The 26055-nt window shown below is 44.1% G+C and overlaps 2 protein-coding genes across 24 annotated transcripts in view; one reads left to right on the forward strand and one right to left on the reverse strand.

The window, feature by feature from the left end:
• LOC114486304 (uncharacterized) overlaps window positions 1-26055 on the forward strand; it is a 277756-nt gene that overhangs the window by 181489 nt on the left and 70212 nt on the right. For 13 of the 21 annotated variants that reach the window (XR_008617385.1, XR_008617379.1, XR_008617377.1 and 10 more), the window contains 4 exons: window positions 11180-11306; window positions 14983-15130; window positions 17746-17821; window positions 24719-25020. Coding sequence is in view for 2 of the 21 variants with exons in the window: in XM_028489939.2 (XP_028345740.1) it covers window positions 15098-15130; window positions 17714-17821; window positions 24719-25020 (443 nt within the window). In the remaining 19 variants the exon portion in view is untranslated. Of the gene's footprint in view, window positions 1-3595; window positions 3682-11179; window positions 11307-11392; window positions 11511-14982; window positions 15131-17161; window positions 17322-17713; window positions 17822-18803; window positions 18819-24718; window positions 25021-26055 lie in introns of those variants that run through there. The other 8 variants (XR_008617380.1, XR_008617383.1, XR_008617389.1 and 5 more) reach the window with 7 other exon arrangements.
• The window catches only part of CHN2 (chimerin 2), a 314431-nt gene that overhangs the window by 27505 nt on the left and 260871 nt on the right, over window positions 1-26055 (reverse strand). For 2 of the 3 annotated variants that reach the window (XM_024131278.3, XM_024131284.3), the window contains exon 7: window positions 6222-6299. The exons of the other annotated variant lie outside the window; for it this stretch is intronic. In XM_024131278.3, the coding sequence (XP_023987046.1) occupies window positions 6222-6299 (78 nt within the window). The remainder of the gene's footprint in view (window positions 1-6221; window positions 6300-26055) is intronic. 3 annotated transcript variants of the gene reach the window in all.

The raw sequence follows: 26055 nt of genomic DNA on the forward strand, positions 1-26055 counted from the left end.
GCGGCTGGGTCCGTGAGCCATGGCCGCTGAGCCTGCGCGTCCGGAGCCTGTGCTCCGCAACAGGAGAGGCCACAACAGTGAGAGGCCCGCATAACGCAAAAAAAAAAAATAATAATAATAATAATAATAACATTGAGGCTCAGAGTAGCTTCATGACTTCCTTCAAGCAGAACCCAGTGGAAAGAGTTGGACTTTGATGTGAAACTTTAAGTGGAATTCTTCAAAACAAGGAGGAAAGGATTACAGCTGACATCTGCAGGCTATCTACCTGGGAGGATTCCTTTCTTTCACACATAACCTGGGTACCATCCATCCTCCAGACATCCTATAGCCCCATCCATGTATTTACGGGGAGGGGGTGACCTCCATGGCCAGAGTTATGTGAGCATAGTAGACACCTGGTCTAAGTCAGGCTATTCCGATTCTCTCTCTGGAAATTTAAAATTGGGATTTTGTGGCTGGTCTTTGTAATATGTAAACCAGGGAGTTATCATCAGCCGTATTCTGCAGACCATAATGGACTAAGATATTTTTGTGCAGGGAGAGAACAATGAGAGTAGAAAGCAATGAAATGATGGGACGGGAGGGAGAGGGAGAGAATGGAAGAGAGGGAGGGAGGGAGTAGAGAAGGAGACAGTGGGTCCAGGTGTACCACCAGTTCCTGCTTCCTCCCTGCCTGAGTTCTGAGCAGTCCCTTGGGGGCTCTATGAGGCCTGCCTATTATTTCACTTAAGATGGTTTCCAAGGGTTCTATTATTTGAAAATAAGGGGTTTCTAATAACTATAACGGGGGAGCCAGGCTACAGTAGATAAGAATGACTCATCTTCATAGCACTTTGAGAGCAGAAGCCTTATTTTCTTCATAAAGCCCAGTATTTCCGAGCCTATTTATTCTAGTCTCACTTTGAGTCCCTCATTTTATATTCAAGGTGATGAAGTTAGCCTTTCCTTGAATTGTTCCTTCCCGACTTTCTTCTGCCAAAACAGCCTTTTCTGATTATTAAACAAAAGAAACAAAACTCACAACCATTTCTGAAGTGATTTCTGCCTGTGCCAAAATGCAGGTGCAAAATCCAACCACCCTTTTCCCCAGACACACGGAAGCGGGACCAGGACAGGCAGGGGCCCCCCCCTGCATGCCCGTGAGAATGCAGGGTGGGCAAGATATTGGGGGTGAAGTGCTGGCACATTTTATGAGGCCAACAAAGATGAGGAAAAGCAAGGGGTTTGCACGTGGGAAGCAAATATGGCTTGTTCCAAAGCAAATGACCACCAGATTGATAAGAATGCAGAAACTGATGATAGGCGTAGAAACCGTCAAGGAGCCACAAAACCCAAAAACTGGGAGGTCGAGGTGCTGCCACACCCTGCCACACACTCTCAGCCTCCTGGACTTCTTGTCCTGGCCCCCAGAATCTTAGGGGTGGGAGGTGCTGCACGAGCACGCGAGTACACACAGCGTACTGCAGGAAAAGGATGCTGCTGGTGCAGCCCCGTCTGTGGAGAGTGGGGGACAAAGAAGGGCAAGTTGGCAACCGTTTAACTTAAGCCCAGTCAAGGCCACTTTTGAGAGTCACCACACAGGAAGCTGGGACAATGGGAGTAAACCGGGCACGTGTCTCCCCCGCTTGCCTGCATATAAGATACTGGGTAGCAGAGTTGGTGACCCTGGCAAGGACCGCTACCCACCACCTGGAAGGACTGTAGCACAACTAACACAAGCACAACAAGCCCTGAATGAGGGCAAACTGTGGGACGGGGAGTGAGGAGGGAAAGTGCAAGCCTAGGTAGGCAGGGTCAGGAGGTACCTGCTACACATCCTGTCAACATATTCACTGACAGTCGGCTCTGGGCCAGGCCCTGATTGAGACACTGGGATTTCTGCAGAAAGTAAAACAGACAAAAGTCTCTGTCTCCACCCCTTTTCCCCCACCCAGGGGGGGGGTCTTTCTTTCTGATAAGGGGAAGGCAAACACATAAATACATGTGTACAATGTCAGCTGGTGATCAATGCTATGGATGAAAGTAAAGTTGGCAGAGGGTTGGGAAAGGGATGGATGGGGATAGAAGAGGATTGAAGGGAAGACGGACAGGGGAGGGCTGGGGGAGGCCTGGGGGAGGGATTGGTGGGATGTGGAACACAGCTGAGGTCGGGATCAGGTGGTCTGCTCTTTAACGTTTAGAACTTTCTGGACCTTTGCTCTCCATGCATATTGCATATAGGGAGAGAAGAGTGCCCCTGAAGTACCTGGGTGGAGGGAGAGAATTCAGGAGAAGGAGTGAGTGATGTACACACACATGCAGATCGGGAAGGCTGAGAGCGTGAGTGGGCTAAGCGCACAAAGTGCCAATGGGTCAGCAGGCTGTGGCCACCCGCCCGCCCCAGCTGACTCTCCAGATGTGCAGTGAGCAACTCTCTCTCCTGGATGGTATCTTCCCTGTACCCTGTTCACCCTTGGCTCATTTCTAATTCCAAGTTCTGACTCATGTCCTTTGCACTGCCTGGAATGCTCTTTCATTTTTTAATTACATCGTGTTGAGAAGAAGAAAGAGATGATAGAAAAAAAGGACAGGAAGAAGTGAACGTAGAAAATAAGAAATACAGAGACAGAGAAAGCTAAACATCAAAACTCAAGAAAAATGAGAGACACGAAAAGATGAACAATAAAGTAATAATAGTAGCCAACCTTACTGGGTGCCAGTGACCTTGAGTGATTTACATGTATTCTTTAAACCTTACAGCACTCCCATTTTACAGATGAGGAAACTGACGCTCAGAGAATTAAGCTCCTTGCCAAAGAGCACTTCGTGGGCAGGAGTACCAAGCTGGCCACAGCTACCTCATCACTGTGCTAAGTGGGGAAGGAAGGACAGTTATCCAGACTGATGGGGCTGCAGGGTTCTTGAGGGTTTCAGAGCTCGGCCATAAGGTGTTCTTAGGGCAGGTCCTCTAAAAGAGAGCTAGTCTACCTACGGGAGAGTGCCTCTTTCAGTCCCATGGATAAACAGAGATGCGGACATAAAACACGTTAAATAACAGAACGGCTTTTCTATATATCAAACAGTTTTCATTTTAGAGAGGAGTCTGCTAATGTCATCATTGCTTCAACAACTACTCTTAGTTCCTAGTAGGTACAAGTAATCCTGAGAATTTAGGATTTAAATCAGCAACAATCGCATTTGTATACAGTGTTGAAAAGTATATAATTACTGCATGAAATGAGGCGCAACTTTAATTTGCTTCCGAAACCTTTTGTTTCCAGAGCTGAATTTCAGCTTTTCCTAGACGCGCTTTGTTTGAAAAGCAAGGGCAGTAGATATGCCCTCAGGAGCAGTGACAGGGAGCCTTCTCAAAGAGCACAGCGGGAGGGGTTCCAACCTGTACCGCGTCAGGAGTTTCCATTCATTGCTCTTTTTTAAAATTGTAATTATTGTATTTTTTTTTAAATTTGAAGTATAGCTGATTTACAAAGATGTGTTAGTTTCAGGTGTACAGCAAAGTGATTCAGTTATATTTTATATATATATATATATATATGTATGTATGTATGTATTCTTTTTCAGATCCTTTTCATTATAGGTTATCTATTCATTGCTTGTGTTGAAGCTCCTGGGGAGACTGAGGAGAGGGCTTTTTACCTGGGGAATAGTCCTGACTAGGGCAGAAAATCCTGTTCTGAAGTAAGGCATCAAGATCTGCTGGCAGATTTGACTCTCTGGTAGGAGGCCTCTAGGCGAGAGTGCAGACAGGGCCTCGCAAGGCTTATTTGTTGATAAGCATGAAAATGTGATTACTTGTTCTTTTTAAACACTTTCTCTATGCCAGACACAGAATACCCTCCAATAATAACCCAAATTACAAATCAAGAAAGTTTCAGAACAAAGCCTACTAGAAGTTAATATAAATAAAAACTTACTGCAAATTTAAGATATAAAACAGATTCCAAGCAGATGTCAGGGGCCTTTGATAAGACCTTTCTGTCTTCTGTTAGGTCAATGGCATGTTACTAAAACCCCACTGCTCTATTTATAGCAGGGACCTGCTTTTAGAATGTTCTTCTAAAGACCATGCAGAGTTCCCACTTAAAGTTGGTTGGGGGGCGGTGAGGAGAGGGCTGAAGGAGGCGGTGATGGGGAAAGGAGTGACAGAAAGAGCCATCCCTCCTCCTGCCTCAGCCGCTCATTCTTAAGGACAGTGGCACGAGCGGTACCATTGAAAGCCACAGACAGCGACTCAAGGGTCTGTTATGTCTCAAAGATTTCTATTTAAAACACGGAAGAGAAACGCTCCTGTCTGGCTTGTGTATTCCCAACAACCCGTCTGTTCTCTGCCTTTTCTTCTTTTAATATAAGTAAGTTAGAAGTTAGAAGTAAGTTAGAAGAGATATTGTTAATAGATATAGTTAATAGATACTGACTTTGAAAGCAAACATCTAAAAAGCTGTTGGCGTTTTTTAGTGATAAATAATTAATATAGTTCATGTTAGCAACAGAACTATTTAAGAAAATAAGATTCAACTAACTTTTTGTTTTAAATGTCTTTACATCCCATGCAGAGATCTAAGATTTAAAAAGACTGAAATTAGTTTTGAAACTGTCAACTAAATACACTTGGGTATTTTTCACACAAACTCAGACAGAGTATCTACAGAGAGAAGCTAGCCCATGTAAACACATAACTGCATAGGGCAAAATTCCAATTGTATCTTAAAGCCAAAAGAATCAGAATTTTCAAGAGGAAGGAAAAAATTGCAAGTCCAAGATCCATTCTCCCATTCATGGTAGTGCATCTATAGGATGCAAAAAATCAGGGATTTCTGCCAGAAGTCAGAAAAATACTTTCTTAAGGAAAAAAAAAAAAATTAGGGTAAAGACAGAAAAGAGGAAAGAGGAAAAACATAAATTAGACCCGTCTCTACTCAGTGATGCCCCAAATTAGACCTGTCACTATTCAGTGATGAGAGAAATAGCAAAAGCCTTGGCATGGATGAGGACCTATCTAATGCAATTCTTCACCCTCATGCTAAATATGGAGAGCTGAATAAATTCCATGCCTCAGGTCAATTATAGCATGCAAATGCCTGAGCTGCTTGCTTTCTAAAAACAGAAGCAGGGCCAACAGACCAAACTAACACAAATGTATATTTAATAGACACACATCTGTCCGTAGGAAGGATAGGAAAGCAACAGAATAAACTAGGTCTCCCTGGTCACTTCTGACAAAGGGTTATCTAGTTCCAGTTGTTACTCGGGCTACTGGCCCTAAGGGAAACGAGTTTTTAAAAGAGAATACAATTTACATTTAGCTGTCCCTGTCTCTTCGTTTCTTCGTGGATCCCTCATCTCTACTCTCTCCAACTTCCACATTGTCAGCCCATTTGCTGGGGTAAAACCTCTAACTCTGTCCTGTCTCTCCTGCACTCAATGGCATCTCAAGCCAGGCAATTTGGCATCAGAATCTCCTCCCAGAGCTTCTTGGAAAACACATCAGGGCAAAGGAAACAGGCGTAATTTTCTGACGGCAGGCCGTTTCTACACTGCTAGTCTGAAATGAAGATAGCAGTCTTTCCAGTTTATAAATTCACATGGGAAAATCCACTTAAACCGCCACCAGCTCTCTGTATCTTTTTGTTTGGTCTGGTGAGCAGGACCAAGGCTGTGACCAGAAGGAGCTTGGTAAGGCTGCCAGGGTGCCCCCTGCACCCAGAGCACAGACAAAAGCTACTGGATGGTATCTCCTGTCGTCATTTGCTTTCACAGCTGTCTACACATAAACCAAAAGAGTTAGCATCCCTGAAAACAAAAGACAAAACACAGAATGTGAAACGGGCAACTGTTTTCACTTGCTCAGAGATAACAATATTCTTTACTGCTACTCCGAGTGGAAAAGTACTGCTTGATATTCACCAGATGATCTCTAAATGCCAAAGACTGGGCATGCTCTGTTTTGCTTTCACTGGACGTGGGAATGTGAAGAGGAAATGGGCCCAGTTCTCCAGAGCTAAGTTAACATACATATAGGTGTTTCTAAGCATCAGCATCAAGCAAACTGCTTTCTGAAGTCTCCCGTTTGATTTGATTCAAAGCAAGTAACTAAATGTGGAAAGCAGAGGAGTTTGCTGTCTCTTTACTTTACCATCAAAAGACCAGATGGAAAGCATAAACTGGAGCTCTCCACCTGCCCTTTTATAACAGAAGAAAGAAAGCAGAGGCTCCCTTACCTTAAAGTTGTGTGTCTTCTCATAGTTGAAGTGGTTGTCGTTGTGTGAGAGGGCGGCCCTTCGGACCAGGGAGGAGATCTGTGGACAGGCAAAGAGTTTGAGAGGGGGCCAAAGAAAGCTGCCTTTGACTCCCACCTTCACCCCCAAGGCCACGGCCAGCAGCTCCTGGCGTTTCCTGCCTTGCTTAGGCTTCCGAACCACAGCACACTTTTTCTCATTTTCCAGCCACAGTTCCTCGGAGAACATAGTGCCCGGACCCCAGATCTTTCTAGCTTCCTCTGTGGAGCCTTGGGAAGCTCAGAGCTGTCAGGTTTTTTGAACCGCGGCTAATGTTAGGCAGCAGATTAGAGGCAGCTGTGTCCTGTCTGCAGAGGCCTCGGGCATGTGACCTGGAAGGGCCGCTTTGAGTGATGGAGGGGGCTCTGCATCTGAATAAGGACGGGCCTGTTTTGTTTTGTGCTATTTCTTAAGGCCGACGTGTGCCTGGAACAATAGTACACATTCATGACCATGGCACCCCCCAGAAGCTGTATCCAGTTAGCCACTGAGGAACCAATGCAGGAGGCAGGGGCAGGCAGCTTTATTCCTCCTGCCACAGCTCATTGCCAAGGAGAGACCTCAAACACTCGTTAGCATATTTCACGCGCGCGCGCGCACACACACACGCACGTGCACACGCACGCGCACACGCGCGCACACACACACACGCACTCACGCACGTGCACACGCACGCGCACACGCGCGCACACACACACGCACGCACACACACACACAACCCCCAACCGGCTCTGATGTTCAAAGCCTGAGGCTGTATCCAATTATTCTGGGGCTCTGAACCCCATCCTGGGCTGAATTCCAGCAGATTAAACCTTTAAACCCTAATGTTTAATCTTGTAGGGGATAAAGCCTGTGTCTCTTTTTTTAAAAAAAAAATCTGCCCCAGCACTGGAAAGCTTAATTTTTATTCTTATGCACGCATTAAATTAGAACAGTCTGACCACTGAATGAGGCATAAGAGAATGGTATAGCATTTCCGCTCTGGTTTCTGCAAAGTTTCAAAATAAGAGGCAGGATGTCTTGCTCCCGTCCTGCCTCTTATTTTGGATAACCCCATCTTCCCCCCACCCGACCACAAACAGCTCCCTGCCTACAAAGACAAGATTCCTTAACTAAAACCAAAACATCATAGTTTTTTTCTTAAAAAAATTTTTTTCCGTGTTAATTCTGTTAGTATCCAAGCTAATGCCCTCCTTGCTCTTAAAAGCATCATCTGTTTGATGGTCTTCCTTGGGACCCTGGTTTTCTGGTCCCAGGTCTCTGCATTAATAGAAGTGAGGAAATAATTTTGTCTTAGGAGTACTCCTAATTTGTTGGCAAAGTTTAATGCAGCTAGTGCCAGACAGTAAGATCAATGCTTTTGGAACTAGAAAACAAGAACATAGATGGTTGGACCATGATGTAGATGGTACTGTCCATGAATCTCACCCCATCCTCTATGTGGCCCCATGTTCCAGCACCTCCAAGCAGCCTTGGGGAGAGTAATAAAAGATCACTCTTTTCCTTGTGTAATTCTTTATTCCTGGCAATTACTGTCATTCCAACTTGGTTCAGAAGTCCATCCCCTCATTTCATCCTCTTTTTACTTTCAATAATAATAACAGCCAACTTTTACATTGGGCTTTTGAGCACATTAACTTATGTTATGCTAGACGAGATTCAGAATGTATTAAGTGCACTTACTCATTTAATCTTCTCATGTGTATGTAAAACAAGACTTTTACTCCCATTTTGTGGATGAAGAGATTATGACATCAAGAGGTATCTTAGGGACATGCAGTTGGTTTAAGCAGCAGAGCCAGGACTAGAGCCCAGAACATCTGCATCCAGCACCTGTGCTTCTGAACCCCATGTCCAAGCGCCTAGGTAAGCAGTGCAGGGCTGCCTCCTTCACTTTGTCTTGCCAAATGCTTTATCTGAAATATTGGTCGAGTCTGGCCTCTCCTTACTATTCTTGCCTCACAATAACTCAGACCCTTGATATCTCTCCAGACCACCTTATACACAGCGGCACAACAGCTGCCTTAGTCCTGTCACCACTCCACCTCCGCTCAGAAAATGTCAGTGATTCCCCGTGGCTTGACTGCGTCCTAGCATTGTGGGTTTTTCATGAGCTCATCTCAATCTATCCATCTTATTTATTTCTCTATACTCCCTGCCACAAATGCTACAAACCCTCTTCTCCTACATAGTCAACTTCCCACCATGGTAGTTTGCTCTGTCCTTTAGCATTTTCCAGCATCATTTCCACATCTACATATCCACCAATGTTCACATTCGAACTCAGATGCCACCCTCTCCAAAAAGACTTCTCCAAACTCCCCACTGGAGGCAAACACTTTCCTCTGGAATCCCATAGTGTTTTCCCCACATTTTTCTTATTGCACTTATCACTTTATTAGAGTGATTTATAACAGGTCTTATGGTCTGCCATATTGAGAACTCCGTGTGACATGTTCTATGTCTGGTTCACCTCTGTTTCCTCCTACAAGAGGGTCTAGTAAGATTCCCTGCCATGGTAGCACTAAATAAGCTGTCGAAAGCACTTATACATACAGGAAACCAGAGTTATGGAGGAAGGTGTGCAAAGGTGGTGCGTGGAGTGGGGTCTCTTGCCCCACGCATCCCCATGCTTTAGCTTCCAAGGGTGTGAACCTCCAGGGGTCTGCCCTCCTCATGGTCTCCACCACACTCCTTAGCCCTCCTTCCCATCGCCCAATCCTAAAGGACATGTGCCACGCACAGGGATTGACTGAAGGTTTGGCATATGCCTTTAACAGTCTTCCAATACTTAGCCTAAAGGCAAAAGGACAGAGAGGAGGAATAAGGGTCCCTTTCCCAAACTTCACTGCTAGCAAATCAAGACAGACCTTTTGATGGCGAGTCATTCTGTGGAAGAAGATATCCTGTGATCCAAACTAGACTATGTATATGGATATATGGTTTTGGAATCTGATAAAATAACTCTTTAAATGGAAAGTGGGCACCTTTTGGTGTGTGGGTGGTTGAATACAAGAAGATTTAATATTTTTTTTGTGTCTGTGCCTTTACTTATAACAAGTAATTTTTATTTCTGACAGTGATTTCTTTTTCAGATATTTGTTCAATAGAATTTACCCAAACACAAGACACATTCAGATATGTGAACAGACACTGTTCACTCACTTAAGATGCGTCTTTATAGGGAACTGTTAAGTGTTAGCATTTGAGCAAGCATTATTGTGAGAAGTGTGGAGGACCCCAGATCACCTCTTATTAAAGGAAAAATGATGACAAAAGTCTCTTGGTAAAAACTTCCCTCTTAAACAGCCTTCCACACACAGAGCTCTTCTTATCCAAGCTCCTCCAGGACTGAGGCTGGGTTTCTTTTATATCCTCACAAAGTCTAACACATGTTGTCTATACACAGAGACAGGCTGGCAGTCTTTTTCGAACAAAAATTTCTATCTGACGTATTTTTATTCATATATTCATTAGATGAAGCACATGTCCCTACATGCTCCGTTTAAATCAGGGACTGTCCACCTTGGAACTACTGACATTTGGGGCCGGATAATTCTTAGTTGTGGAGGAGCTGTCCTGTGCATTGTAGGATAGGTAGCAGCATTCCTGACCTCCACCCACTAGATGCCAGTCGCATCCCCCAATTGTGACATCACAAATCTCTCCAGAAACTGCCAAATTTCTCCTGAGGCAAAACTGTCCCCAGTTGAGAATACCGGGGTTAGATTAATAACACAAATATTTACAGCATGCTTCCTCTGTGCCGGGTATTATGCTAAGCAAATGCTTATATTGCTTATATGCTTAAGTGCATATGTTGGCTTATTTAAGATTTATAACCCTCTGAGGTAGGTACTGTTACAGTTACCCCCACTTTGAGAGGAAATGGAAACTGAGGGTTTAAGTGATTTGCCCAAGGTCGCACAGCTGGTAAATGGTAGAGCTGAGATTAGAACCTGGGCACAACTGACTAGGTCTGTGCTTTTTTTTTTCCCCCCCAAGAATAAGTTTATTTTGTGTGTGTGTGATGAAATATGCATAACATAAAATGTACCATTTTAACAATTTAAAAGTGTATAATTCAGCAATTCAGTGGCATTACGTACATTCACAAAGTTCTGCAATCATTCCCACTATCTAGTTCCAGAACATTTCCGTCACCCAAAATGAAACCTTTTACCCAATTAAGCATTCACTCACCATTCCCCTCTCCTTCCAGCCTCTGGCAGTGGCTAATCTGCTTTCTCTGTGGATTTGCCTATTCTGAATATTTCATGTAAATGCAATCATGCAATCTATGGTCTCTTGTGCCTGGTTTCTTTCAGTTAGCTTCTTTTCGAGATTCATCCATGCTGTAGCATCTATCAGTACTTTATTACTTTTTATTGCTGAATGATAATCCATTGTATGGATGTGCCACATTTTGTTTATCCATTCTCCAGTTGATGTACATTTGGGTTGTTTTCACCTTTTGGCTATTGTGAATAGTGCTGCTAAGAATATTCTTGAACAAGTTTTTGTTTGAACACCTGTGTCAGTTCTTTTGGGTATAACAATAAATCTATGCTTTTAACCACCCTCTAAACTACCTCTCATCCAAATAAAGTTCACATTTTAAAATATTCAGGAATTAAATGCCAGAATTACTCTCTTCCCCATTGTTAACCTGTTAACAACTCACAGGGCTGGTGTTCCCTGGTCTGGTTTTTAAAGAGGAGACTTTTTTTCTCCCTGAGTCCTCTGCCAAAGCAGCCATGACTTAAGATACTTCTGGAAGTAGGTGGGGCTATAAATAAATGGTGACATAAGTTCACCACTTCCCTTTTCCTTTTTTATAAATAGGGTTGGATTCTATTTTCTATGCATGGCATCTCACTCTTCTTTGTCTCTATGATTAGGATCCTGGAGCCAAGAAAGAATCAGGTAATGAGAAGGCAGTGGAAGTTTGTCGGATGAAGAAAAGGAAGCACGAATGGGTCACTGGGCAGGAAAACATGGGGAAACGAAGCCCGTTGGGGTGCACGTGTACGTATAAAGTGCCCAGGATGGTGCAAGAAAGGAAACCCTTCTCTCTTCTCTGATTTTAGTAATCTAGCATCTTAAATCCATAGGGGACCTCAGAAGCTCGGCTAATCGAAGGCCACTTCTCCACCTGGCTTCAGGCAGACCCACGTCTTGGCCTCTGGGGACCATAACAGTCTGCCTTTTTAGTACCAATTTCTAGAAAAGGTGATTTACCATCCATCTGCAATTCTTCCATAGACTTTAAGTAAATTCCTGTGGTACATTTTCAGGAGGGCTTTTTGAAAGTGTCATCATCAACCCCAAGACAGTCTCTCCCCTCTATTCCAACCCCAGTCCTAGTCCTCCTGGGGCCCCTCTCACTTCCATCTCTTGAGTCTGAGTCCCCCCTTGGGTGTTGAAAGCCTGAGCTATACCCCTGCTACCAATACTACCCTGTAGATGTAGGCATCTCCTGCCTTGTGGCGGTATATGAAATGAAAATCAGTATTACTGATGCTGGTGAGGGTGTCATGAGGACAGCTCGCCAGCAGACTGATGGTGTTTCTAAGAAGTGGCCCATTGCTGGGGAAAAAAGTTGGCAATGTATCAAATGCCTCATGTGCATTGATCCAATGATTCTATTTCTAGGATTCTCTTAAGAAGGTCTTCAGACAAAGAATTAATAGGTAGATAGATATTCATCGTCATAATAACAAGAAATGAGAAAAGGCCTAAACATCCATGACAGGGGAAGGGTTAAGTACATTATGGTATAAACATGTAATGTTTATACGTTAGGTAGACACTAACAAAGATGATTTAAATCACTTTTAGTGATGAAGGGATATGACCCTGATATAATGTTAGGTGAGAGGTAGGACCCCTTGAACCATGATTTCAGTTTTGTAAGTAGATGCATGCAGAAAATATCAGAAGAAAAAACACCAAAATATCTCCAACACACCAAACAATTGGGGAGGGGGCAACAGTTCTCTCTAGGTGGAGAAATTTTAATTGACATTTATTTTCTTCTTTATTCTTTCATGTATATTTTGAGCCTCCTACAGTGATTATGTTCTGGTTCTATTATATAAAAATACAGATTTTTAAAAAGTATATTATAAAGACTTTTTTAGCTTTCGTGTGCACAGATGATAGACTAACGTCATAGGTGACCTTTGAGCTCACCTAATCCCACCTACTCTTTTTACAGCTGAAGAGACTGAGGGTCAGAGAAGTTCAATGATTTGCACCTCCCTCCCCTCATCACAGAGCTCTTCTACAACTAGATCTAGAACCAGGTCCAGACTCCAGGTTCTCTTGCCTGCAACCTTTGACAGAGAGTGCTTCTCACACTTAGGTGGATCTCAGGACCCCCGGAGGTCTGGTTCAAACACAGACTGCTGGGCCCCAGCTCCAGGGTTTCCGGCTCAGTCAGTGTGAGATCAGGCCGAAGAATCTGCCTGAGAAAAGTTCCCGGGTGACGCTGATATTGCTGCTCTAGGGGCCCCACTTTGAGGACCCGTTTTGTGCTTTCCTCTGTACCTGTGGGTCTCAGCCTTACCTGATCATTAGAATCACCTGGGGAACACAAATGACCAAACAAACAAAAGCCACGTTCAAGCTCCACCTAAGACCAATGAAATCCAAATTTCTGGGGATGGGCCTGGGCTTTAAAAACAAAAATCCCCCAGGGGATTCAAATGTGCTCCTAACATTGAAAACCACTGCATTAATCTCAAGCGCTTCAATTCAGGGGGATTATCAGAGAAGAGGGAAGTATGAATGGAGTAAATGCTATTGAAAACCACCCCAACCATAGGAATCAACACCTTTTCAAACACAGAATGTGAAAATGCTTCTATTCACGCCCACCCCTCCCTCACCTCCCATCATGCCACTTAGAACTCCATAGACGGCATGTGGGATCTTCCCGGACCGGGGCACGAACCCGTGTCCCCTGCATCGGCAGGCGGATTCTCAACCACTGCGCCACCAGTGGAGCCCTCCATAGACTCTTAAAGGCAAAATTCCACACCATGGCCTATAGGGGCCTGCGTGGTCTAGCCCCTGCCACCTTCCCAGCCTCACCCTCCACCCTTTCTTCCCGCCACCTTAAGAATATATAACCATGACCTAGCAGTACGATTTTTAAATTATTACCTACGACCCTCCCCAGACTGCTAACTTTATAAGAGCAGATACTGTGTGCACTCAGGTCACAGTTAGAACCCCAGTGTCATATGTCAAATGTGACACAAAGTAGGTGCTTCCTAAATTTTGCTGAATGAATGTCCATGGCTATAAGATATCTTGAAGTCAAAGTACCACTATAGAGGTTTATCATCATCACTACCTATTCATTTAGTCAATTTACTCTTTTGAGTCTCTGATATAAAATCCAGGGGCCATGCCCTTTGGGGTTTTCTTTTGGCCAAGCTATCAGATTTTTGGTATCACAAGAAGGGGTACTGGAAACAGGGGGACTCTGCCCCAGGGTGAGGCCCTAAGGGTCACAACCAAGTTCAGGACTAGAATAATATTAAAAGTACCATTGTATATTTGTGGACTATATTATATTATATGGTATCTCTGTAACCAAGCAGAACTCTAGGGGCCTACCCAGGACAGACCCCGTCCCCGTTCCCCCTCTGCACCATGTCCTCTGCCTGCCTCTTGTTTGTAGAAAAGATGTAGTCTCCAAGGCTTCCCCTGAGTCACACAAAAAAAGCCTGGCTCAAGAATTAATGACTGAAAGGATGTGAACATGTAGTGACAAAAATAGCAGTTGGGCTAGGAGAAGTGGAAACAATTTAAACAGTAAATCGGCCATATGGCAGTCACAGAATCTTTAGTTCCTCCCAGAAGTACACAGATAACAGTATCTGATGTACATTCCTGAGTCACTTTACAGATACTAAAGCCCCTACCAAATGAAAGAAGTTAACTACATGATGAACATGAGCATGTAGCCCCCAGTCCGGCTGGAGGGTGAGGACTGATAATGTTAACCCCTGTGACACTGCCCTGTTACCTCGCCATCAGTCAGAGAACTGTGCACGAGCTGATCATATACCCTGCAACATCCCTCCCTCACCTTGCCTTTAAAAATTCTTCTCTGAAATCCATTGGGGAGTTTGGGCCTCTCGAGCATTAGCTGCCCTGGACTCCTTGTCTGGTGCCTTACAATAAATGCTGCGCTTTCCTTCACCACAACCTGGTGTCAGTAGATTGGCTTTATGGCGTGTGGGTGAGTGGACCCAAGTTTGGTTCGGTAACATCTCTATTCTATGAGGAAGGTACGGCGGGAATCATTAGAACCTGCACCCCCTGCATTGGAAGGTGAAGTCCCAACCACTGGACCACCAGGGAAGTCCTTCTCCTGATTTTCTTCCCATGGAAATCCCTGGCCCTCCTGTCGCAGCAGATCAGCAGTGGAAACCGCTCACAGCTGACACGGGGCTCGTTCCTCCTCTCTTTTCCTGGAGGACTTATTATAAACTTTTAAAATGGCCCCCCGCCCCCCCGAGTTCTTCTACTAGCTATACCTCCAGTGACTAGCATGAGGCCAACGTTAGATCTCATGAAAGTTTTGTCTCATGAAAATAAACAAACCCACTTTTTTGCAGTCTATTTTTCTTGCCTTCCATCAAAATGACTTCTAATTTTAAAAGGTTGATTTTATTTTCTTGCTTAGACCATCAGTGTGTTTCCCACACATCTATCTGAGGTTCTGGGGTTGAGTGATGAGTCTGAACTGCACATTATTTCCCCAAAGCTACAAAATGTGAAATTCAGAGACACCCAGCAATATGCTGCAGTCATTCATTCAGCCCAGAATGCTGGTAAGAACTCTGTTTTTTCCTTTTGTTTTCACTCTCTCTGGGTCATATTTAAATATTTTTAATTGCTGGATATTGGTATATTAAATGTATGCTTACTACTTATTATTTCAGTATTTGAAATACACACCCGTGTGTGTGTGTGTTTGATTGCGAGAGAGAGAGAGAGAGAGAGAGAGAGAGAGAGAGAGAGAGAGAGAGAGATGGAGAGAATGCTTACGAGAGGACAGTGGATAGAGGGGCACGGAGATTTTCACTGTGGTTTTTGCTGTGGCATCCTACATCTGGTTCTCTATTCTTGTTTGCAAGTGAAAAAACTAGAAATACTAAGTGAAAAAGCCCAAATCCCAAATTTGCTGAATGATAATCAAAGTGGTAGTTTTCTTTTATCAACACTACTAAGCCCAGCCTGTTTGATCCTATGAACTCTGAACATTTCCCCAATACCGCCAAATCTCTGTTGCTTTGCCTAAGAACTGCCCCATTAGTGTTTGCTGTATTCGCTGCTTGTGGTTTTCAGTCCTGAAAGAGGAGAAAGACAACAGAGGGATATGACTCAACTGCAAACTCATTCCCATGACAGCAAAAGAAATGAGAGACCAGGGTGGGACCCTGCCATCTTTCCCACCAACGTACCAGTTAAAGCTGAATAATCCTGGCTTTACTGGAGTCTGTCAAAGCATCAGGTATCAAGGGCTGACCTGGCTGTCTCCTAAAACTCCCGGTGACCTCCAACTCTGCTGTGTCCTGGTCCGAGGAGGAGAGACCTTTGACTCTGATGGCACAACATGCCCAGCTGCTGCTCTAATTGTTCTCCAGGGACAGATGGCCACTCTCAATACGAGAGACACAAAAAGGCTGGAGGGTCGGTCCTGCCGCCTCTTACAACTCATTTCCCTTCATCCACAAAAGTCGGCGTTCATCCCAAACTGAAGGCCTGTGTGGTCTCCAAAATGGACCAGACCACCTTGTTTGGAAGCACATTAATAATCTGATGCTTCTTGGGGTGACTGATTGTGAAATGGTGAAATTGCTGTCCTTCCCACGTCATTTCTCCACCTGTTGTGTTGAGGCTGATGTCAACAATTTTGGCTAATTGCTGCTGTTTCTCACAGCCTGCTTAGATGTAGACACAAAAGTTACTCCCCGTTACAGAGAAAGACTTTTGGTGGCATTAAGCATGTCACACATTTCAACATGTAGTTCTTGGTATTTTGTTTTTGTGCACAGTTTCTGAATGAGGAAAAAAAGAGGTTTACCTCAGAATGTAGTAACCCATTTCCTTACGCAAGAACTTTAAAAATCGTAGTCAAAATTTCTCAAATGCTGAATTTCAGAAAGGACAGTAAGGTTATTTTCAAGAGAATGGAGCAGTTGTGGAATCAAATTGCTAAAACTGCCTTATGACACTTTAGGTAACCTTTTATAAATAAACTAAGACCCAAACAGGCAATGCAAATTTTAAGGAAGAAGCAGCTATTACAAAGTTCCTAGCTGCTATTTTCCTTCTTGCCTGATGTGACTCTCTTCTCTTATTCAGTATTTATATGCTTTGCTTCCTTTGCACATTTTCCCATCTCTGGCCAAAGAAGTGGGTACCCCCAAGCGATTGATTTAGGGGTTTTATTACAGAAGTCAAAGATGCTCAACTTCTGGCTAATGGCACCCAACAGTACAGTAGAATCCCAACGTATTTCTCTCTTACCCCCTCCCCGCCACTGTTGCTCACTCAACTGAGCCTGAGAAATCTCTGCCAGAGGCTCTAAGTTTGCTGAATTACACTTTCTTGCCATACTGCAGTCTGGCAATTTGTAGAGCATAATGTGCCACATAGAGCCTCAAGCTGCTTTTCCCCCAGGTTCTTTGGCCAGCAGTTGGATTAGGATGCACCTTTACTGAAAGAGAAAAATCAAATTAACCAGCTGTTTTCCGCATGCAAGCTGTCCCACGTTGCAAATGACGAGATACCTGTTAAATGTTTTTTCAAAATTTCACACACAAAACACCTCAAATGCCCCACTGTGTTTTTTACAGTGAACAATCACCCAAACAAAACAGTCCTTGAGGCCACTCACAGCTGTGCAGCTGATCCTGCCCCACAGAGTTCCTGGCCATATTGACCAACTCAGGAGTTCTGAAATACAGATGCTGGCACATTCCAAGTGTGAACCTAAGACGACTTCTGGCCTCCTGTGTGAGTGGTGACAGGGATTTTCAAATTCTGCAATTGAACCTCATATTTGTGTGTTGGGAAGACCAGCCTTATGCCAAATATATGGCCCTGTAGCCCGTTCCCAGGTGGAATGTCAGAATATGTGTGATGATGCAGACACTTCTACCAGCCACTGGCCAGCCCTGGGAAGAGACACTGTCATCCTAGTGTGTATACATGAGTATTGCAGAGGGACAGTTCAGTCTGAAATGACCACATCCAATTTGACCTCAGCTATGTTTTAATGCAATAAAATTATTCTTTAATATGTTGAAATAGAGTTTTTTCCTTCCTCCCTCCCTCCCTTCCTTCTTTCCTTTCTTCCTTCCTTCCCTCTTTCCTTTCTTCCTTCCTTCCCTCTTTCCCTCTTTCAGCAAATATTTACTAAGTATCAATCATATGTCAGGCACTGTTTTAGGTCAACGGGATACAGTAGCGGACAACTGACAAAAATCTCTGCCCTCAGACAAGAAACAAAACTAGTAAGTACATTATATATTATTCTAGAAAGTGATAAATGCTACAAAGAAAAATAAACAAGAATACGGGATAGACATTAGTTATCAAAATTTGTGAACTGGCATTGAAACAGTACAACAATGTTTCGTTGCACCAATTTTATAAACTTTTACAGTGCAATACGTGTTATTTTTCAGAGACAAACCAAAGTTTAATTTCTCAAGGTTCATGCTGTTTGCTTTAGCAGCATTTGATGGTGGATCTTTTATATACGTTTGTAACAGATGAAAAATAAACCAGATTGCAAATGCCTTTTTTTTTTCGTTTTTAAAGCAAACCATGTACAAAGTTTTCTGGTCCAAATTGTGTAGGATACGTTAAATTGTGTTCTAATGACCAATATGAGTGTATTTCTGTAAGTAGAGTTATGTTGAAATAACGTTTTAAAAAGAAAAAAGAAATACGGGATAGAGAGTGATGGGGAAGGAGGATGCAATTTAAAACAGGATGGCCAGGAGAGGCCTCATTGAGAAGGTGACACCTGGGCAAAGACTGGTAGGAGGTGGTGGGTGAGCCATGTTGATATCTGGAGGGGGAGCATTGCAAGCAGAGGGGACAGCAAATGCAAAGGTTCTGAGACAGGAGCAAGGTTGGCACGTTTAGGAAATAGCAAAGATCAAGAGTGGCTAGAGCTGCGTGGACGAGGAGGAGAGGTGAGGCTCCCAAGGGCCTGGCGGGAGAGAGGAAGGACTTCGCTTTTACTCTGAGTGACGTGAGCAGCCACTGCAGGGCTCTGAACAGATGTGTGGTATGATCTGAATTACTTTTCAAAAGCATCGCTCTGACTGCTGTGTTGAGGACTGTAGGAGGCCAAGGGTGGAGGCAGGGAGGCCAGCCAGTTAGAGGCTATTACGGAAATCCAGGGGAAGAGAGGACAGTGGCTTGGGCCGGGGTGGGAGCAGCGGAGGGGGTGAGGAGGGGCCAGAATCTGGATATCATTTCAAGGTGGAGCCCAGAGGATCAGCTGACAGGTTGGATGTGGAGTGAGAGAGAAAAAGAGGAAGTGAGCCACGCTGGGGCCTGTGACCCTTGGCTGCAGTGCTTGTACCCAGACAAACGTCTCCTGGAGCAACAAAATACAAAGAAACTATAAGGGACTAAAAATAACTGTGTGCATGCGTGGTTGGGGCAAATTATGAACAAAATACAAGAAAAGAGCAAAAAGCCCAACTGCCACTTCTGAAGAGCCGGGAGCAAAAGCAGGGTACTGCGCATGCCCCCTGCACACAGCACCACCAAAGGGGTGGGCAGGCCACCTAAGCCACCCTTCTGGCCCGACCCCTGGACACACCCCTACCCTCACCCCATATAAGGAACCAGCTTGCCCCGCCTCAGCGAGCAAGCAAGCAAGCGAACCTGTTGTTTGTTCTCGCTGCCCTCTGCTGCAGCAGGGGCCCCAATAAAGCCTTGCCTGAATTTCTTGTCTGGCTTCTGATCAATTTCTGCTGCTTAAGGAAGGCCAAGAACCCTGGTCGGTGACAGAAGGACTCTAGGATAATGGCACAGTTCGGGCCCTGAGCAACTAGAGAGATGACGCTTCCATTGCGAGAGATGAAGAAGACCATGGAAGAGGCAAGAGGGAGGGGGAAGCGCAGAACTCCGTTTGGAGTGTACGAACTCTGAGTAGGTAGCTGGACATACAAACCTGGGTTCCAGGGGAGGTGGGTGCTGGAGACGCACTCCTGAGAGCTGTCATGACCAGATGGATTTACAGCAAGAGAGTGAGTGCAGACAGAGGACTGCAGAGGCCCCAGGACTGAGCCCTGGGCCACCCCAAGCATTACGAGGTCAGGAAATTGAGAAGGAACTAGCCAAAGAGAAAGGGGTGGCAAATTTGATATCCTGGAAGCCGAGGGAAAAGATGACCAATTGTGCCCAGTGCTGCTCACAGGTCAGGTGTGATGGGGACTGAGAAAGGACCATAGGATTTAGCAGCTTTTAGGCAAGTGAGTGATCACATTGACAAGAGCGGTTTCCAAGGAGCGGCGGGGGAAACCTGACTGCAGATGCTTTAAGAGAGAACAGGAGGAGGAGAGAGCATTTGGAGCAGAGACTATTGTTAAGCTAGGACTGGAGAAGGTGGGAACGAGAAGAGCAGCAAAAAGGGGTGGGGAGAGGTAGGGTCCAGAGAGAATGCTTTTACTTTTAAGAAGGGAAGGGCTTCCCTGGTGGCGCAGTGGTTGAGAGTCCGCCTGCCAATGCAGGGGATGTGGGTTCGTGCCCCGGTCCGGGAAGATCCCACATGCCGCGGAGCGGCTGGGCCCGTGAGCCATGGCCGCTGAGCCTGCGCGTCCGGAGCCTGTGCTCTGCAATGAAAGCCACTGTGATTCCCTCTGTGTCCATCATAAAACCATAGCCCGTGTGGTAAAGAGTCTGACTCCAGTTTGGGTTAATGACTGCTGATGCTTTCATGTCAATCAGAAGGCCCGCGTGCCTCCTCCCTTGGTGCCAGCGGGATGTCAAAACCACACAAGCCTCTGCGGGTGCAGCTCCCTCCTCTAGCCCACCCCCTCGCCCCCCTCCGCCAAGCACCGCACAGCCCTAAGCCAGTTGTCCCTCCCAGCTCTCTCAGGCCATTTTCAGACCTGCTGGGGAATCTGTCCTGCTCTCTCCAGCAAGTCTCATTACGTGAGTAATAAAACTTCATATCCTCTTGACGGGCACGTGGCATCATCAGTATCAACACCAAGGCAAACTTTGGGTGGGGGAGGTCCATCCACCTCCGTGAAGTGGCTACAACGGCCTATTAGAACTGAAAAGCACCTTTGCTGTGGCCCGTGACCCTAACCTTCCACCTGCTGCTTACTGCTCTTCCACATTTGTTCAGTGCTCAGAACCCAGGACCCATTCTTTGAACACATGATATTCTTTCGTGAAGCCATGCCTCTGCACACGTGCTCCCTGCCACTTAAGACTTACCAAATATATTAGATTCAAATCAGCAACAAAAGAGAAAAAAGCAACCCTAACAATTACTGGACACATATTGCACCAGGCACATTAACCATTGTCTCATTCAATCTGCACGATAGCCCTGTGACAAAGATATTATTATCCCCTTTTCATAGATGAGGAAACCGAAGCTAAGAGGGCTCTCACTGGTCAAGCTTACACAGCTAATGAGTAGGATTTAAACACAGGATCAGTTGCTTCTGTAGTTCATACTCCTAAACTTCATGAGATTCTGCTTCCACATATTTGTCCCCCAGGAGGATGTAATATCCTGAGAAAGGACACTGCAGTCATATTTTCTAATCTCTTTGGCATCAAGTACCAAAAAGCGCTCAGCAAAGATTTATAAATAAATGAACATGTCTGGTCTGGCCCAATCTCCCCATTATACAAGGAACGTTAAGGTAAGTTAGCTGCCCAGGTTCTCAGAGCAGTTAGTTGTAGAGTCAGGACAAAAAGCCAGGTCTTTGGAGGGCAGGTTCAAGCTCTTTCCACTGTGTGCAGCAATGGATCTGGTCAATATCCATGCTCTCCCAGGCTGCACAAGTTAACACACACACGCATACACACACACTAAAAAGCATATCAAATACAGGCAGGAAATTGCTAGACAATGTACACTGTTAAAATCATCTCAGAAAGTAATTTGGCCATCTGTATCAAGAGTTTCAAAATGCTAATATCCTTTAATATTCTGTAATTCAAGAATTATAGATTCTAAGAATCTATCTTAAGGAAATGATCCTAAATACAGAACGGCATTCATGGCAGCATTATTTCTAATATTAAAAATGGAATATATTGTGCATGTCCTAACCTTAGGAAATAGCTAAATAAGTATGATGCTCATGGTGCAATAAAAAATAATGTTTGTGAAGAGTGCACAGTAACATGGTTATAATATACTGTGTGAAAAAAGCAGGATACAAAATTATAAATATACTATGATTACAAATATATTTTAAAAGCCCCATGCATAGGAAATCACTGTAAGGAAATAGCCCAATGTATATATTTTCTGTATCTTTCATAATTTCTTTAATTAATTACTGTTATAATTGGAATGAGAAAAAAAAGGAAAAACTTGCCACAGAGAAACAAAAACTTTTTTCCCCCAAGTTTGCATCAGTTTTGTTTTGTACTAGGAGGTCTTTACCTTAGAGGGAAAATTAGGTAAGTTTTAAGCATAACTAGAAACCAAATAAATTTAAAATATTAGAGTTTTCTGTAGACTGGATCTCACAGCTATAATATATTTAAAGAAACCAAGATGTACAAAAAAAGTGGTTAAGTAATGTTATTAGACATGAAAACTCTTAACCTAGCAGGTATTAAGAAAGGATTCACTTTCGGTGGGGCTTAATACCTGCCATTTTATGGCATCGCTTGATATGAATTAAAATCTTTTCAAAATGCAAGACAGAACACTGTTTTATGTAAAAACAAGATTTAAACCTCCAAAGAGATTTTGACCTTGAAATAAAAGTTTTCAAATAAAAATACTGTTTCTGTTATATATTATTGTTTGTAAGAGTCAGGAGTTAAAAGAAGAAGGAATAAATATCAGGTTTGCATAACACAGAGTTTTCTCTAAATAAATTTATTCAACCCCCCAAAATTACATCCTGGCATGTATAATATACCTATGAGACTTTAGCTTTTGTAATATTTCAATAATGATTTGGGATCGAGGAGCTTCTATTTTAAATAATTTAAATGTTTTCTAGTTTAATTTTTTCACTACAGTCTTATAATAATAAAAATGAAATAGGGCTCCGTTTTTACTTTTTATCAGTAAGGAAGGTTTCCAGCCATTTCCTGAAGAGTTGTGTAAGAAGCTAACACAGTAATTGACCATGCGCTATTTTGGTTGAAAATGCTTTGAGCTTATCAAACCCCTTGGTCATAGAAACGGCAAATACAACGGTGTGTGTTTGCTAAGAATTCCTTGGTCAGAGTAAAGACTCTGGAGCTAAGTTGTCTGTGTTCAAATTCCTGCTCCAACCCTTCCCAGCTGGGAGACTTCATGCCAAGTTACTGCACCTCTCTGTGCCTCTTTCCCTCAAATATGAAATGTGGATAATAATAGTAGTGCCTCATAGACGACTAAATGTGCAGTTTAAGTTGTGAGTTGTAAATTGCTCAGATCCATGCCTGGCATCATTTTATATGTATATATGCATATATAATTTAATGAATAAATTAACTTTAACGATTATGCAGGTGATGCTTTCAAAGTAAGGCCTAATCTTAGGAAGGTGTTGACAACTGAGTTTAACTAAGACTACCTTTACTTGACGTGAGATGGAGAACAAATTCTTTTCTGATCTGCCACAGTTAAAAAACGCATGGTCATTTAAATTCAAGCAGAATCAACAGAGAGCTAAGTGTAAGCTAGAAGTATACTAACCACAAATGGCAGTTCTTCGGGGCATATGGCGGAACACATAGCGGGCTGCGCTGAAGATGTGTAAATGCTGCAAAAGTAGGCTTGTCTCCTGAAATATTTTGATGATATCAGAAGGAACAAAGGTAACAGGGGTGTATTTTAGGATGTGAGTTTATAAAAAACAAAGAGAATGAAGGAAGAAATTGGAGCGTATATTGATCTTGGGGGTTAAAATATGGCTGGTCACCTTAGTCCTGGGCTCCAGCATGGCACTCAGGAAAGAGCCTTCAAGACTCTTGGGGAATGGGGTGGTCAGCAGCGGGACAGGCTGTGAACATCTGAATGGGCTCAAAATCTTCACTCTCAGCTTCCTCACCTTGTACAATATGACTGGGTGTGGGGAGCACAGGATGCTCCTTGCTCCTGCGATGCAGCAGGCTTTTTTGGAGAGTTGTGGAGCAGATAACAGATTTCTAAAAACAAACCATCAGCTACTTTCAGGAATCACCAGGCCATCCTTGGTATATCCCCAGTAACTATTTTCAAAGACAGTTACACTAAATCCAGCTATAATGATTTAGACTTATATTTGTTTCCAAATAGTTCTTAGACTGAACTCATAGAACACGAAACATATTTTATGGTGACCCACTCAGGTTTCAAACTGCTGTTTCTAATATATCAGTTATCCCAGTTGTTTTATGATTAAAGAAGTTTGTAAAATGCTACATATATCCCCTTCTTGGAGAATTACCTTTTATATTACCATTTAGAAGTATCAGCATTTTCTAAACTTAACTGTAACCATGTATGGCCAATGAGCATCTAGCAGTACTAGTGTCTGGGACACTAATCCTCGAAACTCAGGATTGTTCTGAGGATTAAAACAGATAACCCACATTTTTTGCAGTAACCAAAACACAACAAGGGCTCACAGAGGTTACCTATGATTATCATTAATAACAACTACTCTTTAAATAAGCTTAGCTAGTGATCCTGCTGTATCCTGAATGGTGTACGTTTAAGAAGGCTGGTACTGGTTCTGCTAACTGGTCCTGAGCGACACTTTGGGGAGTGGAGATGGTTCTTTCTCTCCCACATGGCAAGTCATTCAAGGCAGCAGAGGCAAAGTAAGCACAGAATGACTGGCCACAGCTGATGGCCTAAAGTGCACTGTAGGACGTCGGTCCCAGGCGGGTAGGGCAGGAAGAACCACCTCTGGGCCCTCATTCCAAGATTTGTACACCAGTGGAAATGGGACACAACGTGGCTGGTTCCTGTGGGTCCCTTAGAGTTGCTGTGATGTCTCGCTGGACAGAGCCCAGGGTGTCATCTGAATCCCAGCATTCCATATCTTGACCTCTCAGCTCCCTGGTGCCAGTTAGTCTGAAGTCCCAAGATCTCTGGGCCCTGACACAAGGTCCTGGCGTCCACCCACCTTATTTTCCAAAACTCCTCGATGTATAAGAAACAGTCTCTTAGCCCCAAATGACATGTCCTAAACGATCTGAATCCACAGGAAACTGCCCACTTGCCTGTTGCCCTGAGTCCTTCCAGAAAATCGTTGCACTCTGGCAAAAGCACAAAAACCGGCTGCCAAGATCCTAAGGAGAAGGAGTGCATTTGTGGGGCAGGTGGAAGCTCGGGGGGTGTCACTGCTCTCGGCACGCTTGCTCGGTCATCGGCTGTTACTCCGGGCTCAGCCGCTTGGCCCTGGCTTCCTAACACGGGTTCTGCTGCTGCGTTAAGAAGGCCTCCCGCTACTGCTCCAACGGAAATCCAGTGCCAAGGGCTCTTCTCTCAAAATTGGCATCATCCGAGGTGAGCACTGAATTCAGGAAAAGGGGGGGAGGTTTTCCTGCCACCATGTTGCCGGCATATTCCAGGCATGAGAGGGTGTTGGCGATCCAATTCTTCCCTCACAAAAAGCGAATAATACATGTCAATAAAAATGAGGCTCAAAGGGTGATGAAATGAGTTAAGGTAAGATTTCCTTCTGTTGGGTTCCACGGTTCAGTTTCTAAGAATTAGGGGTGTGCTATTTTAACAATGGCTGCCAAACTCCTATCAAAAACAAAACAGTCCTGCAAAAACATTCCTCTTATCAAGATATGGGGTGGATGTCCTCTCCTAGGAAAGCTGGATGGACTTGTGTTTACTTCAACCAGTAGAATATATGATGGCAACATGACATGATTCCCAAGGCTGGGTCATAAAAGGCAATGCAGCTTCTGTCTTGTCCATGGAAACCCACACACTGGGGCTGTGAGCTGTCTTAGAAGAAGTTCAACTATACTGAGGCTGCCAAGTTTGGGGGAAACACATTTCATGGAGAGGACTCACGGAGACACTGATTTACACTCCTGCTAAGTTCATTGCTCAAGTCATCCCACGCCAGGGGCCACATATGTGAACAAAGGAGTTTCCCGATGATTCCAGTTCCCAGCCATCACATTCCCCTAGCCTTTGCGCCTTCCCAGATGTGGCCCCAGACAGCATGGAGCAGAGGAAGTTATCCCCACTACACCCTGTCCTAGCCCTGATCCACTGAACCTGTAACCGTAATACAACAGGTATTTTACACGACTAAGTTTTGAAATGGTTTGTTTCTCAGCAATAGTATCCAAAACAAGGTTTCAGTAACATGGCCTGTGAAAGTCCCTTCCACTCCCAAAGTAAAAAAGCTAATGGCCCTGCGGACCAAGCACATCTGTTTATTCAGGTTTATGCCAAATCAGCAAGTCTTCTTCAAAGGATTAATGCTCAGCGGTGTTACAGTGTTATGGTGGTAGGTTTTATTCAGAATGCATTTGTATTTTAGTTTCTCTGCACAAACAAAACATATGTGAAACAATG

This window comes from Physeter macrocephalus, chromosome 5 (assembly GCF_002837175.3).
Source record: "Physeter macrocephalus isolate SW-GA chromosome 5, ASM283717v5, whole genome shotgun sequence".
Lineage (NCBI taxonomy): Eukaryota > Metazoa > Chordata > Mammalia > Artiodactyla > Physeteridae > Physeter > Physeter macrocephalus.